Here is a 21302-nt window from a genome sequence, read left to right as displayed (position 1 = left end):
CCATTTGGAATGAAAAAAAAAAAAACACCTCATAGAAAACAGCAGGCAAAGAGGAAGTAAGGAGAAAATCCTGAGATCAGTTTCTATTATTACAACGGTCTCAAAAGAACTTATTCATGAAGGAAATGAGATTTTCCTTTGTAAATTCGCTAAAGGATAAAAGGGAAATTTTATCTGAAGGAATCAGACGAGCTTCCAAACCTGAAGCCCTTGACTATATCATGATTGGATAATTACTGTATAAGGAAGGAAACCACCTGTCAGAAGAGGGAAATGGTCACAGATGCCAAGGAGAAGAGGGGTTCATAAGCAAAAGACAGGTTGATAATAACGGCAAAGATCTCCCGAAGACAGGAAGGGATGTGGGGAATGGCAGATGGTGGGCATGGACACCCCAACCCCATTGCTTCCTCTCCCTTCCCTAGTTCTGATTCTGTGCTCAAAAACCATCCTTGACTTATTTGGCTTTTTATCTAGGTCTGTCTATAAGGAAAACATTTGCCCATCACCTGGGCTGTGAATATTTTGATTTCTATGGCAGTAATTTTTTTCATTGCAAATTAATAGATTGGAATTGGGATTATGGCTTAGTTTCCCATATAACTAACTGTACTACCAAAAATAAAAGGCACTGTTAATGTGGACTTCAAATTTTTCAGTTCTTGCACCAGTTATTCCTCCTTGTAGATTAGTAATCCGGTATCTGGTTTTATATATCAGTCTCATAAGCTTTATTAATGTGAGTCCTCCCCCGAGAGACAGATCCCCTGTCAGGGTGCTGATAAAATCAGTATAAAATATAGCCTTGCAAGGCTGAGGACCAATGGAGTAATGAATGTTGTCAAGTGAGGCCCCTGGAGACATAGCCTGCCAGTTGGTCACTTGGCAACCACCTGACAGCCCCTCAAGGCTGTGGGCATCTTGGCCTGAAAAGGTGATGCCTGGGGGCAGGGGGCAGAGGCAGAGAGGGGCCTGGGAGAAGCTCTGCATTGAAGCTCTTTCCTTCATTGGTTTAGAGAATCAGAAAACTGAGCTTGGGCGTGTGCGGGAGAAGACCCCAACTCCCTTCCTCAGAGCTGTGTGAGATGGTAGCTGCCGTCCTCAGACTGGGTTACTAGCTGTGCGTGTCATCTTGCTAGTCAGCTGTATATAGGAAAAAAGATTTCAAACAGTGGTTGAACAAGACACAGGCACATCCTGTCCATGGATGAAATCTGGATCTGAATAAATAAAAACAACCAGTGATGCCTGAGAAATAGTACGGCAAAACAAGGAAGAAGTGATGTCATTCTTTGAAATTTTTGGAAAGCATTTCCTCCAGGATACATAATTAAATTTTGAGAGATGGCTCAATATTCTTAGTAGGATACAAAAAAATATGGCTTCTAGAGTACAGGTTAGCACTTAGAGAGTTAAAAAAGAATACGGAAGGGGAAATCCCTGGCGGTCCAGTGGTTAGGACTCCGCATTTGGTCGGGGAACTAAGATCCTGCAAGCTGCATGGCGTGGCGGGGGGAGGAAAAAAAAAAGTTACAGGTGAAGTATGGAAGGATTGATTACAAGGTTGCTAAAAGTTCAGTAATAAAATGAAAATGAACATTACACTTTGAGACGGAAGAAAATTGATCCAATGATATTGAGAATAAACCTGAGAAAGTTTTGAGAATGCAAAGAGAGAGAAAGCAAAGAATTAAAAACCATGAAGGAAAGTAAATACAAAGAATGGAGAGTTGGCAGCCATCCTTCTGCTAACAAAGAAGCTAGAACTGTTAGAATAGAAACACGATTGAATAGACCATTTATCAGGTATATTTGAAGAACACATTCCTTAGTTGGGAAAAAAGTTCTGAGTGTGCAGTTGTTAAGTGGTAAATGGTTTTTAGATAAAATTAATAAATAACCCATAGATAGTTGTCAGGCAACTATAACTGAAAAGGAAGAAAAAATAAAATTAGGAATAAAAAAGATTAAAACTCAACATATGTAAAATGTAATTATGGGACTACCTATATGAAGCTTTCTGTTAATACATATGAAAATCTTAATGAAATGATCAAGTTTGGGGAAGAATTTAAAATATCAAAATGGCCCCAAGAAAAAGTTAAAACTTGACTACACCAATTGGAAAAACATTAAAAAATTATCAAGGGCTTCCCTGGTGGCGCAGTGGTTGAGAATCTGCCTGCCAATGCAGGGGACACGGGTTCGAGCCCTGGTCTGGGAAGATCCCACATGCCACGGAGCAACTGGGCCCGTGAGCCACAATTACTGAGCCTGCGCGTCTGGAGCCTGTGCTCCGCAACAAGAGAGGCCGCGATGGTGAGAGGCCCGCGCACCGCGATGAAGAGTGGTCCCCACTTGCCGCAACTAGAGAAAGCCCTCGCACAGAAACGAAGACTCAACACAGTCATAAATAAATAAATAAAATAAATAAAAGAACGTGAATTTCTAAAAAAAAAAAAAAAAAAAATTATCAAGATATTCTATAAAATGCTTCCTGATCTGTACAGTTTTAAGGGTGTCATCTTTCAAATTTCCAAAAAAATGAAAATCATGCTCTACAAACTGATTTACAGCATAAAAAGGAGGTGATGCTATTCGTTTAATATTATAAAGCAAGTGCACCCCTAATATTAAAATATGCCAAGATAGTGTGTGTGCATGTATGTACACACATAAATTCAAATCAATCTTATGAAAATTTATGTAAAAATTGTAAATAAAATACTTGAAAAATCAGATGTGCCTGATAAAAGTAAGTTTATGAACAGAAGGGAAAGGTATTTAATAAAATCTAACATCTATTTCCAATAAAATGGAAGTCATTAAACTAGAAATAGAAGGATAATTTCTTATTGTGAGAAAGAAAATCTATTTCAAGGCAACAACTCCCATCAACTTAGTGTGAAACAGTAGAGCCATTTTCATTAAAGTAATGGAAAAGCAAAGAGACCTATTATCATCAACATCAATTGAAACTATTCTAGGATTGCTAACCCACACTTTAGAACAAGAATGATTTAGAAGAACCCAAGAAGAACACCTTTACATACACAATCAGATGAAAATGATTAGAACTAATAAGGGAGTACAATAGGGGAACCAGACAGGAATCTCTAGTTATTAAATAAATGGAAAAATGATTCCATTCACAAAAGCAACCAAAACATAAATTTTGTAGAAATAACATATGACATGGAAAAGATCTATATGAAGAAAATGACAAACTTTGCTGAAGGATATAAAAATAAGGTTCGAGAAGTATACGGTATTCTTAGATGTAAAGACTAAATATTGTACAGATAAGTCTTCCCAAATTAAATCAAGGATTTAAAAAAATTTCCAATCAAAATCTCAATGGGCTATACTGGAACTTGGCAAAGTGATTTTAAAAATGCATGTGGAAAAAAAGAATGCAAACAAAACAAAACAAAATGCATTATATACAAACAAAACAAAAGGCCTTATATAAGAATTAAGTGAATGAAAATGATAGTTTTTCAGATCAGTAGGTAAAGGAAGGATACTTCCATAAGTTCCACATTAAATATCCAATTAGAGATCATTACCCTAGCCTGAATCAGAAGCTCAGGTTATGGCATAACTCAATAAACCAGAGCTGCCCCCAATGCCCCGTCAACACTACTGTTATCCTTCTGTATGACCCTGATTACACCATGGCCCTCTGGGTCTCCACCAAATCAAAGTCTTGATTTGGGGGTTTGGAAAATAAGATCCCAGTGGATTCAACATCATTAATTCTGTGAGTTTAGTTCTTCACTGGAGAGGAAACAAGTCTCAAGTATACTGAAGCCCTCAGAGATAAGTAGAGAGAAATGGACAGGATACGGTTGGTTTCCATTCCTGGATAAATTGGAATGGTTGACTGGACCTCACGCTCAGGATTCTGGGGGAGGTGGACACAAATGGTGCAGCTGGGCAGGCACTGTGATGGTCACCGAGATTCAGGAGTTGAGCAAGTCCTCCCACAGGTTTGCGGCCTCTGCACCACACACCTTAGCCATCAGCATCCTATAGGCGTAGAGTCGCTTGCCTTTCCCCTTTCCCAAGGCTCCTTCATACTTCTCCACAAATTCTTGGGCCTCCCTGGTTAGCGGGGGGAAAAAGGCAGAAATTCAATTAACACCCAAGCAAAAGAAATCTGAACTATGAGGGTGTATATGTGGCTGAAAGCCTTAAGTGTTTTATATCCCTAGTTAGAATGCAAGTTCCACGAAGGCAGGGCATTTTGTCTGTTTTTTCCACTGAAGTTTCCCAAATGCCAAGAATAGTGATTGGAACATGGTAGGCACCAGTAGGCAGAATTTTGGCTCCCATGACCTTTGCCCCTTGGTGAATGGCACAAAGGATTCTGCAGATGTAATTAAGATTACTGACTTGAAACCAGGGAGATTACCTTGGATATCTGGAAGGGCCCAGTGTAATCATGTGAGCCCTTAGAAAAAGAAGAGGAAGGCAGAAGAGTCAGAGAGAGATGCAGCAAAAGCGGAAATCAGAGAAATTAGAAGAGAATTCTCCACCCTCTGTTGCTGGGGCCCTTCTGGAGGATGCCACATTGGAAAGCAAGAGAAGAAAATGAATTTCTATCAAAAGTCAGGGAACCTGGAAGAGGACCTCAAGTCCCAGGTGGGAGGGAACCACAGCCCTGCTGATACCTTGATTTTAACCTGGTGAAACCCTGAGCAGAGAATCCAGCCACACCATGCTGGACTTCTGACCAACAGAATTGTGTGAGCTAATAAATGAGTATTGTCTTAAACTATTAAGCTTGTAGTAATTTGTTAGAGCAGCAATAAAAAAACCAGTACAGCAGTCAGTAGGTATTTGTGGAGTGCATGAACGCTGGATGAGTGAGTGAACATCCAAGGAAGACTGCACGAGAAACACATAGATGGGTTTGTCTGTTAAATATTCTGGGTGGTGTGCTGGAGCTGGTGAGGGCTGGCTTCTGAGAACCGATTGTTAAATATTCTGGAACTTGGCCAACAAATTATTAAACTATTGGTAGCTTGAAATCGGCCATGGTGGGAGTATTTAGACTATGGGATTCAGCAAATGCTCCAAATCAGGGTTCCCCCATCCATCCCCCCACAGAAACAGTTTATCAGGAACCACTGGATAAACCCACACAAGTAGATGAAGAATGAAGTCCTTCTCAGGGTGGGTGGAAGAAGACATTGGGTCCTGTGTGTCTGGCTGCTGTTGTTACAGCGCCCCCTGCTGGCAAAACAACCTACACCACCTCCAAAGTGCAAACGCAGGTAGTTGACAACTGTCAAAGTTACATTCTAACCTGGGGTTAACCCCAAGGTTGGTTTTATTAGGATGTCTCAATGATGTCCTAATGTTAATAAGGCCAACTGTCTAGCTTCTGAGTCCAGGGTCAAAAGCTGGATTGTATGGGATTAAGACTCCTTTGTGGGGTCAGCCCCTGTTTTCCTCCTAGGCAGCACTCATTCTGGCAGTGAGTTATCTGTGACTACCAACGACTCCAAGACACCAAAGAATGCTTTCATGAAATTCATATTTTTGTCCTCTTCCTATATCTTATGAGTGGGTAGAGACTGCTAAGCATTTGAGGTTTGTGAATTTAAATGTGACAACTTTTAAGATTTGAAGACTTCTGATAAAAATTCTCAAAAGTAGGGCTTCCCTGGCGGCGCAGTGGTTAGGAATCTGTCTGCCAATGCAGGGGACACGGGTTCGTGCCCCGGTCCGGGAAGATCCCACATGCCGCGGAGCGGCTAGGCCCGTGAGCCACAACTACTGAGCCTGCGCGTCTGGAGCCTGTGCTCCGCAACGGGAGAGGCCGCGATGGTGAGAGGCCCGCGCACTGCGATGAAGGGTGGCCCCCGCTTGCCGCAACTGGAGAAAGCCCTCGCACAGAAACGAAGACCCAACACAGCCAAAAATAAATTAAAAAAAAAAAAAAAAAAGTAAGGGCCAGCTCTTATGCCTGAGCCATTGAGCCTGGCACCAAATGCTTCTCTTCTCAATGTCCAGACTGTGTCCAGATGCCCAGAGAGCCCTTAGGAGAACAAGAGGGCCCTGCCCAACGCTGGGTGCAAATTCTGAGGACCATTCACTGCAAAAAGAACAACTGATCTAACAGTTATGATGGACACAGCAAGCTTTTTTGGATCCACTGAAAGTATATAAATAATCACAACTAACATTTTTACAGCAAACCCCTTTAAACATGTCATACGTGATCAGTGTTCTTCTTACTAGAGATAGTAGTTGGTTTATGGAAATACTGGCTCTTGCACTGCACGTCCCAACTGTTGCAAATCTTACTTCTTCCCCTCCCCTCCAACAGTTTTGCACATCTTACTTTTTTTTTTGGCTGTGCCACATGGCTTGCGGGATCTTAGTTCCCCAACCAGGGATTGAACCCGCACCCTCGGCAGTGAAAGTGTGGAGGCCTAACCACTGGACCGCCAGGGAATTAATTCCCTGCAAATCTTACTTACTTCTTCTTTTTTTTCCCCGAACAGTTCTGCAAATCTTACTTCTGTAGGGTGCTTCTGTCCCCTCCTTGTCCCCTCCTTCCAAATGGGGAACTTCCTTCAAGCTCATCTCTCCTCTTCCTCAAACCAGATGGTGTGTGGTAAATGAAGTAAAAAGGCAAAAGAAGAGAGATCCTTTGCTTTGTGGAAACTTCTAGGGGCCTGGATCTCAAGGTCACTTTTGGCAGGTGATTAGCAACCCCTCAGGTCCCTCCAACACTCAGGAGAGAAGGAAGCCATTGAGGCAAGGCTTTCCTGGGCAGCCATCCACAGACAGCACTTCAGCAGCCCCTCACATTGCCCTAGAAAGACCCTCCTTGTCGATAAAGGGGCCCAAATAACAGTTTGGAAGACACAGTCAGGGTGGCCAGCAATTACTGCTGGGAGAGAAGGGGAGTATTGTGTGGCTTTAGTGCCAGAGAGAGCCAGGCAGGATTCTGTGCCTCTCAGGGTGTCAGTTCTCATCTAGAAATGGGGACAATGTTATGAGACTTAAACGCGTGGATGCATGCCATGTAAGGACAGCAATTTCATTTATCAGGCAGTCACCCTTCTCCTTCTGGGGAAACAGCAGCTCCTGGAGTGGGCAGCTGATAGGATTCTTTCCTAGCCCAGGATGCTGCTGTGAGGAGACTTCTGCTCCCCAGGGGTCTGGACAAGGGGCTCAGCAATGCAGCCTTCCACAATGAGAATACTCTGAAGTTGATCCAAAGCATCTCTCAGAGAGACTACATACCTCCAAAAACTACCCCCTGGTGAAGGAGATCAGATTCAAAATTACACTTAATTTTGAGATGCAGAGGTATAAATAGACACAGGGCAGCCTGCATTTGATGGCATCCTCACAGAGCTTTGCTGTCCCATGCAGAACGTTGGGAGAATGTATCAGCCAGCCTGAAATCCAGAAGACAACCAGACAAAGGTAGGGAATACAGGTGGCCAAAGCGAGGTGGCTAGAGGTTGGAGGTGGTCAGAGGTTGAAGGTGATCTGGGCTGTGTTGGTTTGGTGTTTCCCTCTGTCCCGAAGCAGTTTTTATTTTTCAGTTGTGGAGACAAAGATCAAACAGAGGCTGAGCTCACTCTAAGTGGAAATTCAGAAGAGCCAGGTGATGGCATCTGTTCTAGAGGTGTCACTGAATCAATTTAAGGGCAGTTGAGTTTAACCAAGCATGCCTGGCTTCCCATATGTGGTGGTTTTAAACTATGTCAGCAACTTATTTGACATTCCTCCCTTTAAAATGTAGAACTGCGGAATTCCCTGGCTGTTCAGTGGTTAGGACTCTGCGTGTTCCCTGCTGAGGGCCTGGGTTCAATACCTGGTCGGGGAACTAAGATCCCACAAGCCAAGTGGCGCAACCAAAAAAAAAGAATTGAATTCTCCTCCACTTGAATGCAGGGCAGACTTAGCGATGTGCTTCCAATGAATAGAAAGTGGTAGAAGTGACAGTTTATGACTTCTGAGACTAGGACATAAAAGGTATTGTGACTTCCCCCTTGAAATCCCCCTCTTCTGGGGGAAGCCAGCTGCCATGTTATGAGGACACTCAAGCAGCCTGTGGAGAGGCCTGTATGGAGAGAAACTGAGGCCCTTACTAACAAACAGAACCAACTTGTCATCCATTTGTGTGAGCAACCTTGGAAGTGGATTCACCAGCCCCAGTCATATGAAGCCTGAAGCCCTGACCAACACCTTGACTCAACCTTATGAGAGACTCCAAGTCAGAACTGCCCAGCTAAGCTGCTTTGGAATTTCTGACCAACAGAAGATAATAAGTGTTTATTATTGTTTTAAACTACTAAGTTTTGGGGTAATTTATTACGTAGCACTGGAAAATTAATACTCTGTAGAATCCAAACCACTGATCTCTTTGGTGCATATACATTTAGGATTGTCCTGTTTGCTTGGTGGATTGACCCTTTTATCATTATGTAGTGTCTCTCTATGTCCTTGGTAATTTTCTTTACTCTGAAATTGACTTTGTCTGATATTTACATAGCTTCTCCTGCTATCTTTTGGTTAACGTTTGCATGGTATATTTTCTTCCACCCTTTACTCTCAACATATGATATATTTAAAGTGAGTTTCTTATAGACTGCATGTAGTTGGGTCATCTTTTATTTTTTTAAATTAATTAATTTATTTAAATAAATTTATTTATTTTATTTATTTTTGTTTTTGGCTGTGTTGGGTCTTCGTTGCTGTGCGTGGGCTTTCTCTAGTTGCGGCGAGTGGGGGCTACTCTTTGTTGTGGTGTGTGGGCTACTCATTGCAGCGGCTTCTCTTGTTGTGGAGCAGGGGCTCTAGGCATGCGAGCTTCGGTAGTTGTGGCACGCGGGCTCAGTAGTTATGGCTCGCAGGCTCTAGAGCACAGGCTCAGTAGTTGTGGCATGTGGGCTCAGCAGTTATGGCTCACAGGCTCTAGAGCACAGGCTCAGTAGTTGTGGCATGTGGGCTCAGCAGTTATGGCTCACAGGCTCTAGAGCACAGGCTCAGTAGTTGTGGCACATGGGCTTAGTTGCTCTGTGGCATGTGGGATCTTCCCAGATCAGGGCCCGAACCCTTGTCCCCTGCATTGGCAGGAGGATTCTTAACACTGCGCCACCAGGGAAGCCCTGGGTCATCTTTTAAATCCAGTCTGCCAATCTCTGTCTTTTAATTGATGTATTTAGACCACTAACATGTAATGTAATTATTTATATGTTACAGTTTAAACACGTCATTTTATTTCTTGTTTTCTGTTTGTTATGTTTTTCATTTCTGCTTTCCTTTTTCCCTGTCTTCTTGAATATTTTTTAGGATTCCATGTTGTTTTACCTACAGTGTTTTCGAGTATATCGATTTGTATAGCCTTTTCAGTAGTTGCTCTAGGTATTACTATATGTCTATCTCTATCTGCCATCCATCTATCTGTTATCTATCTGTCTACCTAGCTAGCTAGCTAGCTAGCTATCTCTATGTATTATCAAAATCCACTGGTGCATTTTACTATTTACAATGAAGTGTAGAATCTTATTTCTCTTTATGTCCCTTTATCCTCCCCATTTATAATTGTCTTAACTATTTCATCTGCATTATTGAGAACCACATTAGGTGGTGTTTTAACTTTTGCTTCAACTGTCAAACATAATTTTAAAAATCAAGAGGAGAAGGTAAATCCATGGTATTTTCCAAGATTTTTGCTCTCACCATGTTCTTCCTTCCTGATGTTCCAAGATTCCTTCTTTTACCATTTCCTTTATGTTTAGAGAACTTCCTTTAGTTATACTTTATGGTAGGTCTGCTGGTGACATATTCTTTTAGTTTTCCTTCATCTCAGAATGTCTTGATTTCTCCTTTATTCCTGAAGGATGTTTCTGCTGGATATAGAATTCTGGACTGACAATTCTTTTCATTTAGCACTTGAAGAATCTTTATGTCACCTCCTCTGTCCTCCATGGTTTCTGATGAGAAATTTGCTGTCATTCTAATTGTTTTTCCTTTATAGTAATGCATTGTTTCTCTCTGACTCTTATAAGTATTCAGAAGTTTGACCATGATGTGTATTGGCATGGATTACTTTGGATTTATCCTGTTGGGGTTTTGTTTAGCTTTTTGAATCTGTAAGTTTTGCCAAATTTGAGAAATTTTCAGTCATTATATCTTTGAAGACTTTTTCAGTCCCACCCTCTTTCTCTTCTTTTGAGACTCCATTTTTTTCTTTCATCATCTAGGGATTTGGAGGAGACACTAATGTTAGATCATTTATAATAATCCTACATGTCCCTGAGGCTCTGTTCACTATTTTCCTCAGACTATTTTCTCTCTGTTGTTCAGATTGATTTGTCTTGTTCTACCTTCACTTTCATTGATTCTCTACTCAGTTCTCTCCATTCTGCTGTTGAGCCCATTCATTGAGCTTTAAAAAGTTTTAGTTACTATATTTTCTACTTCTAAAATTTCCAGTTGTTCTTCTTTATATCCTCTATTCATTTTCTGAGACTTTCTATTTCTTCATTTGTTTCATGTGTTCATAATTGCTCACTGAAACATTTTTATGATGGTTTCTTTAAAATCTTTGTCAGATAATTCTAACATATATGTCCTCTTGATGTTAGCATCTGTTGATTATCTTTTATCATTCAAGCTTGAGATTTTCCTCGTTCTTGGTATGATGAGTGAGTTTTCAACTGAAGCCTGGAATTTGAGATATTATGTTATGAGACTCTGGATCTTATTTAAATATTGTGTTTTAGCAGGCCTCCTCTGACACTGCTCCAGTAGGTGAAGGGGGATGCTGCCTGCTTACTTCTAGGTGGAAGTCCAGATTATTCACTTGGCCTCCTTTGATACCTGGGGCTGGGCTGGAGCTCCTTGTTACTGCTGAGCAGGGATGGGAGTTCAGGCTCACACAAGCCTTCCACTCATATCCTCCTGGCTTGAAGAGATACCTTGTTACTGTCAGGTGGTGGTGAAAGTTCAGACTCCCCATGTAGTCTCCACTGACACCACAGGGAGAGGGAGGGCTCATTACTGCCCAGTGGGGATGAGAGTCCCTGCTCCTCACTTGGCCTTCTCTGACATTTGATGGGGGTGTTAGGGGCACCATGTTACAGCCTGGCAAGGGAGGAAATGTAGGCTTCTCCACTTGGCTTTTGCTGCCAGGCTGGGGTTACAGCTGCTCATTTGTTTATGGTGTTTGGCCGGAGTAGGGTTTTATTGTTTACAAGTCTTCTGTCTTCCCAGGCTGTCCCTTTTCTGGTCCTTTGGCTAGAGACAGCAGACTTTGCTTGAGGTGCTTTTGTGTGTGTCTGTTAGTGTTTGGGGGCAGCCAGCTTCTCCAATATCCAGTCTGGATATACAGGCAAAAAGGAAAATTGGAACTCAATACTCTGTCATTCATTTGACCCCGAGGTCCTTAGCCAGTCTGCCTTTCTTCCCTCCACCTTTCTGAGTCTCTTATGTTTGCTTTACACATAATATCCAGGGTTTCAGTTGTACTTAGTGGGAAGACTATGGAGAAGTATATCTACTCCATCTTCCTAGAAGTGGAATTCTTCAGATCTCACTTTGGGTAATTTTCTAACACATTAGGTTTCTGACAAAGCTGAGTGACATACCTGATTAATTCTATGATTAAAGCAAACATCCCTGACTCATGGGCACTAGAAACTCTTTTGCCAACATCACAGCCTGCCTCGTGTCATTATTAATGATGTACATTAATAATGTCTTCTCTGATTCATCTTTGTTCCCCATCCTCATCTCTCAGGGTTCAGCACAGTGTCTGGAACAAGATGTTCAAGCTTTAATAGCAATAACTACTATCTATTAATTGCATATTATATGCTGGGTACTTAAATATTTTTTATTTCTCAGAACAACTCTGCAGGTAGATATTATTATTCCTACTTTACAAAAGACAGCTGTGAGGCTCAGAGAGGTTAAGGGAAGGAAACCAGCCTGAGGGGGATTGAATAGCCAGTCAAACCATCAGGTATGGTAGAGGTGTGAAGACAGGCTTGCCCCAATTCCCTGCTGTTGCTCTTTATGCCTTGCCATCCTTCTTTGATTGTCTACAACAACTGTGCCAGCTGCCTGAGTGGGTCAGAGACTGGGGTCCCCACACCATTGCTTCTAAAAAAAGATGTAGTCTGGGGATGCTATCTGCAGATCTGCAACTGAAGACTTTACTGCCAGAAGAGGAAATCATACAGGAGGCAAAGGGGTGTATTCTAGAATGTCTAGTAATCCTAGAGAAGCAGTTACAATTTAAGAGTGCAAGTTCTGGAGCCAGAATTCCTGAGTTCAAATTCTGGCCAGACCACTAAACTCACTGTTTAGCCTTGGACAAATTACTAGATTGCTCTGTGTCTCAGTTTGCTCATCAGTAAAATGGGGGCAATAATAATGGTACTTACATCAAAGGGTGATTATGAGGATTAAATGAATTGTTACACACCCAGCACTCAGAACAGTGCCTGGCACATAGAGAGCACTCAGCAAATGTTGGCAATATATAAAAAAAGAAAGAATATTAAAAGATGAATAAGAAACAGCTCTGCAAACAAGAGCATCCAGTCAAGTGAGGGCCTTAGGGGTCAAAGAGGCAGTAACTAACTCAGCCTGAATGCAGGGAGGGGCAATGGGGACTTCCCTGCAGAGGGGACACCTGGCCTGAGTCTCAGAGGGTAGGAACTAGCCAGGTGGGAGGGCAGAGGCACCAGTGGAGCTGAGACCCAGAGGCTGGAGAGCCTGAGTCTGGGATAAGGAGTCTTGCAAGAGGGAAAAGGAGGGGAGACCTGCTCCAGTGGGAGAGACAAGAGTCTTTTCAGCTTCTAGGGCCTTAGCCACTTCCCACCCCCACGAAGAGCAGGAACCCTGCCCCCAGGTCTGGAGGAGATGCAGACTTCTCCTCAGGGCAGCTGAATGGCCCTCAGGGATTTTCATGGTCCCAGAGACTTCCAGCCAGCTGGAGATCTCATTTCCATAAGCATCAAGGTTGCTCTTTTTCCACTGTTAATAAAAGATGTGTTCCGGTGACACCTGAGTGGGGGTGAGGTTCTGTTAGACCGACAGATGGAAGGAGGAAGAACTCGGCTCTGGGGGAGCAGGGAGAAGAGACTCAGAAAAAGGGAGCTGGGAAGGCAGACAGCCTGCTGCCTGAAGCTGTACCTACTGCCCAAACTGTCGCCACCATTCACCTGTGATGACTTAAATTTAAATAAATGAAATAAAACAGAAATTCAGTTTCTCAATTGCACTGACTACTTTTCAAGTGCTCACTAGTTTCATGTGACTGGAGGCTACTCTATTAGCGCAGATTTAGAACATTTCCATCATCCCAGAAAGTTCTGTTGGTCAGCACTGGCCTGGAGGCACCGAAGGGAGGCATTTCTTCCTGCAGCTGAGTTGGAGACAACGTAATAATTTGCAAGACAGTGGAGTAAGCTCTGTTTACCAGGCTCCTTCCTAGTCAGGGTTTGCACAGCCAGCATCTTTGCTGTGCCTCCGAGACACAGTGAGGCTGAACGTCAAAATATGTCTGCCAAGGGCTTCCCTGGTGGCGCAGTGGTTGGGAGTCTGCCTGCCAGTGCAGGGGACACGGCTTCGAGCCCTGGTCTGGGAAGATCCCACGTGCCGCGGAGCGGCTAGGCCCGTGAGACACAACTACTGAGCCCTGCGCGTCTGGAGCCTGTGCTCCGCAGCGGGAGAGGCCGCGACGGTGAGAGGGCCGCGCACCGCGATGAAGAGTGGCCCCCGCTTGCCGCAACTGGAGAAAGCCCTTGCACAGAAACGAAGACCCAACACAGCCAAAAATAAATATAAATAAATAAATAAATTTATAAAAAAATATATATATATGTCTGCCAAATTGTTCTATGTGATAAAGGGCGAGGCATTTGACTTGAGCAATGAGGAAAATCAGGTGTGAGAGGAACCAGGGAAAATGGCTTCTTATACAGAGGGAAGGAGGAAGGGAGCCACTCCAATCTTGTGGCAGAAAGACTGAGGTGGGACTTGGGGGAAGATGGTAACACTGAATGGGACTTTTTTAGGAAAAACGTCCTGCCCTTCTCTCAAAACTGCAGCAGAGAGTCAAGAGCCATAAAATGCATGGTGGGCTGGCCCATGATATGGAAACCAGGGAAATAGCTGAGTTGCAAATAGGAGTCGGGGGCGTGGGCACCAGGCCAGGCAATATTCATGGAACCTCACTGCAAGCTTGGCCCTGTGTTAGGCATTTGGGACACAAGTGTAGCTAAGACAGCCCCTCCGCCTGCTCTCCACACTGCAAGGGTGAGTGTATGACACGGGGAGAGATTCCAGTGCTTAGAGAACACAAAAGAGGTCTGAACTCGTTGAGATGGGGGTCATGGAAAGTCCCCCCCCCGCCCCCAAGGAAGGCATGTCTTTCTGGTTGTGAGGGAGGTGCGGAAGCCACCAGATGGGGCGCGGGACCGAGAGGTGGCCTGGCAGTGGAGCGGGGTGCGTAGCCGGAGGGCCACGGTCCTCCTTGTCTTCCGCCAGGCCCTGCTCGGTGCTGGCCAACGGCAGGGCCCGATGGCCAGTTGCGTGCTGGGGATGAGGTGACCAAAGCAGGGTGGGAGGGCGAACCCCCCTTCTTGTTGAGCCCCCTTGGAGTGCAGAGGAGGAAGGGACTCCCGCGCCCATCAGAGGAGCTGAGCCTTCTGGACGGGGAGGGCCCTGGCCGACCACCACTGCTCACCTGAGCTCCGCCAGCTTCGTCGCCATGGGCCAGGGCTTGGTCCGCATGGTGGCGATGAGCTTCTTCTTGTCTTCCACCTGCTCCAGAATCCGGGCCAGTTCCTCCTCAGACAGAGGCTCCCCACCGGAGGTGCTGGAGGCCGAGGAGGATGACCTGGAGCAGAGGCGGGGTGGAGGAGAGGGGAGTGAGGAGGCGGCGGGGGTCCTCGGGGGCACTGTGGGATGTGAGGAGCCCACCGCAAGATGCTCCCAGCTCCCGCCCACACAGGCCTGCGCTGCTCAGAGCCCTCCGCGACTCCCCCCACCTGGCAGAGGAGGCCACTCCTCTTGCTGGAGCCCAGGGCCCCTCTAGGGCTGCCTCCTCAAACTCCACGCCTCTGAGTCCTCCCCGCGCTGCACACCCTCGCTCGTGCAGGGCTGACCAGTGGAAATATAATGTGAGCCATGTATCGTAATTTTAAATTTTCTAGTCGCTATATTAATAGGGTAAAAGGACATGGACATATTAATTTTAATAATACATTTCATTTAACCCAGTATATGAAAAATTTATAATTTATAATTACAGTAATGTAATCGGTGTAAAAATTATTAATGAGACATTTTACAGTCTTTTTGTACTGTCTTCAAAACCCAGTGTTCATCTTGTACTCACCGTGGATGTCAATTCAGGCACAAAATTTTCATTGAACATATTTAATCTGTACTTGGATTTCATAAAATTTAGTTGAAAAAGTAGATTTACATATCCAAATTGTTTTAGACATACTTAAAAGTTTCCTTGTAAATGAATAAAGTAACAGAATATAATTTTCCTTTGATGTTCACATCTGCACTGACAAAACTAGTTTGTCTTTTTTTTTTTTTTTCCCAGAAGAAATGCTTTGGCTTCAAAGTTAAATCAACTTCAGAACTACATCTGTCTGTCCAAGTTAAGTAAATTTTTTGACTCAGTGGTATTAACATCAGATTAAAATTAAATTGAATTAAAAATTCAGTTCCTCAGTCACACCAGCCACATTTCAAATGCCTAGCATGTGGCTAGTGGCTATTGTATGGAACAGCACAGCTGCAGAGACCTTCCAGCTGGAGGGTATGACCCTCACCATCTCCCAGACAAGACTGTGTGCTCGCCTGCCACAAAATCCAAGTTCTTGTCTGTGCTACTCACAGCCTCCTTCGCTCATGAAAAGGCTTGACTCTCAGCTGAGATGGCAGCAGCTGACAGGGGGTGAGGGAGGGGCTGGAGAAGGGCCTGGCCAGCCTTTTTAGCACGTTTGATAAATGGAAATATCAGGATGTGGGCTTGGGTTACCACAGGTTTTAGAGACCAGTTTGCCTCTGTGAGTTTAGCTTCTGATCAACTCCTGAGGAGCAAGGAGAGGTCACAGGAGTGAGGTGGAGAAGTGGGGGGGGACCCTAGCTCTTAAATGCTGGAAAGCCTAGAGCACGGGGATTTTTTGCCATATCTCACCATCCCCACCACCCCAGGATATCTGCCTTTGAGTCTTTGCATAAGTTGTTCCCTCAGTTTGGGTGGTGGTAGGGGGGTGGGACATTCAGTCATTGCTTGTTCAAATTCCACCTGGGCTTCAAAGTCTTATTGAAATATTTACCTTCTTCGTGGAGGAACCCCAGCTTCCCAGCAACATGCTCTTCATCAAATCCTTTCTTGCATACATATTGCCTTCTGCTTTGTGTTGTGATAGCTGATGCCCATGTCCTACCTCCCCTGCTAGACTGTCAGTTTCTGAGGAACAGGACTGGATATTTTTCATCTCTCTATGCCCTGCCATGGCACTCAGCTGAAAATGGTACAAATGAGTCCTTGTCTGCATCCCTTACTTTGCATCTGCCATCCAGACAGGATTGGGACCACCTCCTTCTAAAGTTCCGGACACTCTGGGGCCTGTCAATAATGCATTCAAGTCCTCTCTAAGTTGCTAAGGACACCATGCACCCTTTACCCTGTTAGCTCAGGTCTAGGGACAACCAGACAGTAGACAAAAGCCCTAACTGAGCCAGGGATGGCTGGCAGGGGTGACAGAAGAAATCAGTGGCCCCTTTTGTGGGCCTTAATTTCCTCTCTGTAAAGTTGGAGATGTACAGTGGAACACCTGAGTGAGGGTGTGGACAAGGAAGGTTTATTAGAAACCATGGGAAGGAGCATCAGCTCTTTGCCATAGTCCTGGTATCTCTGTTTCCAAAGTCTCCCAGCCCATTATCAATGGGGATTCTTAAAACATCCTGAGAAGTGATGCAAAGTAAAGTGGAAGAGGGAGGCAAAGAGAGGGAGATGTCCCATCAAAATTGGTAGCAAAAAATGAAACTAAAATCCCAACTTGCTGATTCCATAAACTGGCTCTATCTACTAACCCCTGTATGCAGATGCTAATGGAACAAAGGAAACACAGCAAGTAAATCAAACCCCCAAATCCTAGAATTTCAGAGCTGGTAGAACTTTTGAAGTTCTTCTAGATCAAAGCCACATTTCACAGAAGAGGACACAGGTCAGCTTAGGAAATGGTGTGCTTAAGCCCTGGAATGACTCCTAAATCCAATTTTGTTCATTTCTCTCAGCCCCTCATCAAGAGCTGTGGTGAGTCACCAGCTGAAATTGAGGAGAATTGGGATCTTTTCTCACCCTGCTGCCATGTCACCTCCCCACTCAGAGCTCCACTTGTACCTGCGCTCCAGGAGGGGTTTGAGTCGGAGAGTGTGCAGTGGCCACTCAACCTGAGATGGCTGTGATCCTCATCCCGGTTCCGCCCCCAGCCGCGAAGAGCTTGGCAGGGGCAAAGGCAGGGACAAAGAAAAGAGAGCCGGGGCCGCCCGTTTATGGGAGAGAATGAGGGGGGAAGACGACACCTGGCCCGTATCAAGGGAGGAAGCAGGGCTGGAAGGAGAGGGAGAGCGCGGATTGAAACGCGCCTGAAGCCTGGTCACAACATACCTGTGTTTCTTCAGCTGCTTCCACATCTCCTCCTTCCTCGGCACCTCCTTTTCCTTCTTTGGAGGTGCTTGGTGCTCCCTGAGGGAAGCTCTCCCGTCCCTCTTCCTCCTCCCTCCGCAGGTCTTCTCTGCCGAGCCTCGCTCCCGTTCCCCCAGCTGCTCTCTGTGTCGTCCCCTGCGCTCTGCCTGCTTCCTCCGGGGAGACCCCGACCCCGGGCTGCCCCCGGCCTGCTCCTTCTGGCCAGGTGGGGCTTGGCGCCTGCCCGGCGCGTTCTTGGCTTTGTAAGTCCGCTTCCTCGAGGGTCTCCTCCCGGACCTGTCACCTGCAGGGGCAGGGAATGAACAGTTCTGGCCTCACGGGCCTCGACCCCAGGAAAGTGCCCCCAGCTGTGAGAAATCAGATGTTCAAGATGCTTCCTGGAGCTTATTGGTTCCAAAAGCCACCTCTTTCAGACAGAGCCTCTGGTCTCGGCTGAGAGCTAATGTCTCCCTCCTCTGACCGGCTGGCACTCCCACACTCTCACCTAAACCTCAGCTAGAGACCCAGACACATGCCTTCCTCTGCTTGGGGGTGCAGTCCCTTGGGTCAGAGCTCAGTCCTCTCCTGACGCCCAGGGCCGAGGCCAAGCGTGAGCCTCTGTTTGGTAAGGCTGGAAGACTGAGACGCGGAGGGCCTGCTGGCTCCATTCTCCAAGGGCTGTCCCCTCATGTGCCCCACCTGGCATGAGGGAAGGGATGGGGCGGGGTGGGGGGGGGTGAGAGCAGCGGAGTCGGTTCCCATCCTGTGCCTCAGCGCTGCTCCCACGTTGTTGCTGTTATTTTAAACCATGACTTTATAGCACTGGCAAATGGCCCGGCTGAGCAGAATCTACTCTACAGTGTGAACTTTCCCCAACAGCTTGCCCAACACCTAGTGTAATAAGCACAACTATCCCATCTGGGCAGTTACACATTAAATGCAGGAAAAATTGTAATGAGGTTCTGGTATTCATAAGCCACCTCTCCACCACTTACTAGCAGGGTGTCTTTGAGCCAGTCACTTAACCTCTCTGAGTCTCAGCTCATCTCTAACATGGGGATGTTACTACTCCATCAGCTTGTTAATGAACATGACACAGTGACTGACTTCTGAGAACGGACGTCATTACTCTGATATTCTTTTCCAGAAATAAGATCTTTTTACTTGTATAAAGAACACAGGTTTGGAGCTAGGCCAGTCTGCCTGAAAATATCAGTTCTATCATTTACTTATCTCTGTGATCACAGATAAATTACTTAACTTTTCTGCACCTCAGTTTCCTCACCTGTAAAATGGCTCTAGTAGCCACTATTTCCCTACATAGTTAGGTTAATTTAAAACAGGAATAAAGGGTCTGACTCATGAGAGGTACTCAACAAAGGCCCTCCTCCTTCCCTCCCGCCTCCAGCCTGCCTTGCCATTTTTGTGCTCTATGCGGGCATCATCTGGAACCTGATCTGGCTGCAGAGCACAGGTTCTCACTTTTCACAGTGGCTCCCCATCCAGGCTTTTCTGCCATGACTAGGGAGATTTTCCCAACAGAGCTGTGAGAGCCCCAACTTTGGGCAGGGCAGGGCAGAGTGGAGTTTTGTCACCCAGCATCCCCAGCAGCAGTCCCATCAGTGATGGAGTCCAGGACAAGGAGTCCCAGGTTCTCAAATTCTTGCCTCTGTCCACTCCTTTTCCAGCCTCTCAAGGTTGTGCATGCAATGTAGCAGCCACAGAGAGTTTTCCTCGCTGCTCCCTGACCCTTGAGCTTTACATTCTGAGAAGCAAGCCACCCCGTGAAACAGCAACCAAAACTGGTCACTGGTGGATTTGGGCAGAGTAAGCTGGGGATTCAGAGTCTGCATATTTGGGCCTGAAACCTTGTTCTGCTGGTTATTACCTCGGTAACACTGGGCAGGTTTCTTGTTCTCTCTGAGTCAGTTTTCTCATGAGTATGCTGTTGGTGGTCTACCCAGATCTCCATTATCTGGCTGTGGCATTGTCCCTTAGCTGCTATGCATGTTGGCTCTTACAGTTCACAGTTTCTCCTTTCCCAAGGGAGCCCATGGTTGATGGAAACCATCTTGGGAAATGTCTGGGAGTTTACATCCCTCCCCTCTCCTCAAGTCAGCTGACAGCCAATTGCTAGCTGATATGGGGTACAAAAAGTCCAGTCCTCTGGCCTGCAGGCAGAGCAAGTCTGTGGTTCATTCACTCTCCAGAGCTCCCCGTGGGATCAGGCAGAGGCTAGACCCCAGCTGAACACACAGCTTTGCTCAGCTCCTTCCCTTGATCTGTCCTGCTTCCCTTACTCCTTGTCTCCTGAGAGCTGCCTTCAATAAATCACATGCATAAGAATCCCCATCTCAGGCTCTGCTTCCAGGGGACCTGATTTATCTATAGGCATCTATCTCAAAGTGTGGTAGGTAAATCCAACTGAGATAATATCTATACAAGTGTGATGTAAGGGGAGCATGCTGGATTTAGCAAACAGAATTTGCTCTGTGGTTCAGAGATAAACTATCCAGAGTTCTCTTCTTGGATCTCAAACTAGGATACTGGTAGAATCCAAGAAGCACAGTGGTGGGCTTCACCCAAACCTGAGGAAGATATTCTGGAGAAAGAAACTTCTAAGCTGAGACCTAGAGTGAAAATAGAGTGTGTGTGGGTGTGTGTGTGTGCAGCGAGTGGGTATAGGGCAGGGTTAGGTAGTGAGTGGATAGGAAGGACGCCAGAAAAGTTTTAAGCAGAGGTGACATGGTCAGTTTTGTGCTTTTATAAAGGTCTCATTCAGTATTCAAACCCCAATGGATGGAGTTCCTTGATAAAGATACTTCAAGAAACTGTAATCATAAAGGATACTGGAAAAGAATTGTTCTGCTTTGGCTAAGAAGTTAGAGAAAATAGGTAAAAAATGGAATGATTGGACTTCTGGGTTTCACTCCAATGTGTAAAGAGCTCCATCCTACCAACAAGAAAAAAACTGAACAAAGTGAAAAACAATTCTTCTTAGATCCATCAGAGAATTGAGTTTGTAGGGCAAGCTACTGTCCGCAAACTGGAGAGGCAGAGAATCATAGCTTACCTTGAGCAGAAGCCCTCCATGGGAGCCAGGGCTTGTAGTGCTTAAAGGGAGAGTATTCAGGACTTATTTTAATTAGGTATGGTAAGATACTCAGACATGGAAATGACTGTCATGGAGGAAGAGGTTTTTATACTTACAGATCCCAAGCAACACCATGTCACATAGGGCCACATGAGGAAGCACAAGGTTCAGTCAGTAGCAAGGCAGAGAGGAAAAATGTGGGCAAGAGCCTTTATTATGGTTTCTAAGGAAAGGAAAAGGTGAGGCAGGGTAAACAGGGTTAGGATTGGCTAATTTGGATAATTTCAGTGGGCCCTGGAGCATAAGGGCATTCCCTAGTTGTCTGGTACCAGGCCCTGGGGTGAATAGGGCGGGTGGATAGAGGCCCAGAGTATGAGCCTGATAAAGGTTGAGGTTATAAACTCTGGGTTGGTTGGTTTGCATACGAAAGGAAAGCTTGCAGATGAGTTGTTTGCTATCTCTAAGAATTAGCTAAAACTGGGAGGGCTGTCCCTCCAGGGT

At 45.3% G+C, this 21302-nt stretch overlaps 1 protein-coding gene across 1 annotated transcript in view; it reads right to left on the bottom strand.

The window, feature by feature from the left end:
* TMC2 (transmembrane channel like 2) overlaps positions 1-21302 on the bottom strand; it is an 87677-nt gene that overhangs the window by 50740 nt on the left and 15635 nt on the right. Inside the window, 3 exon segments of the mRNA XM_036826531.1 lie at positions 4017-4107; positions 14738-14890; positions 17690-18011. Coding sequence (XP_036682426.1) covers positions 4017-4107; positions 14738-14890; positions 17690-18011 — 566 coding nt within the window.

The sequence above is a fragment of the Balaenoptera musculus genome, chromosome 15, assembly GCF_009873245.2.
Source record: "Balaenoptera musculus isolate JJ_BM4_2016_0621 chromosome 15, mBalMus1.pri.v3, whole genome shotgun sequence".
In the NCBI taxonomy this organism is placed as follows: domain Eukaryota; kingdom Metazoa; phylum Chordata; class Mammalia; order Artiodactyla; family Balaenopteridae; genus Balaenoptera; species Balaenoptera musculus.
Note: the sequence above shows the minus strand (reverse complement) of the source record. Positions and strands in the feature narration are given on the sequence as shown.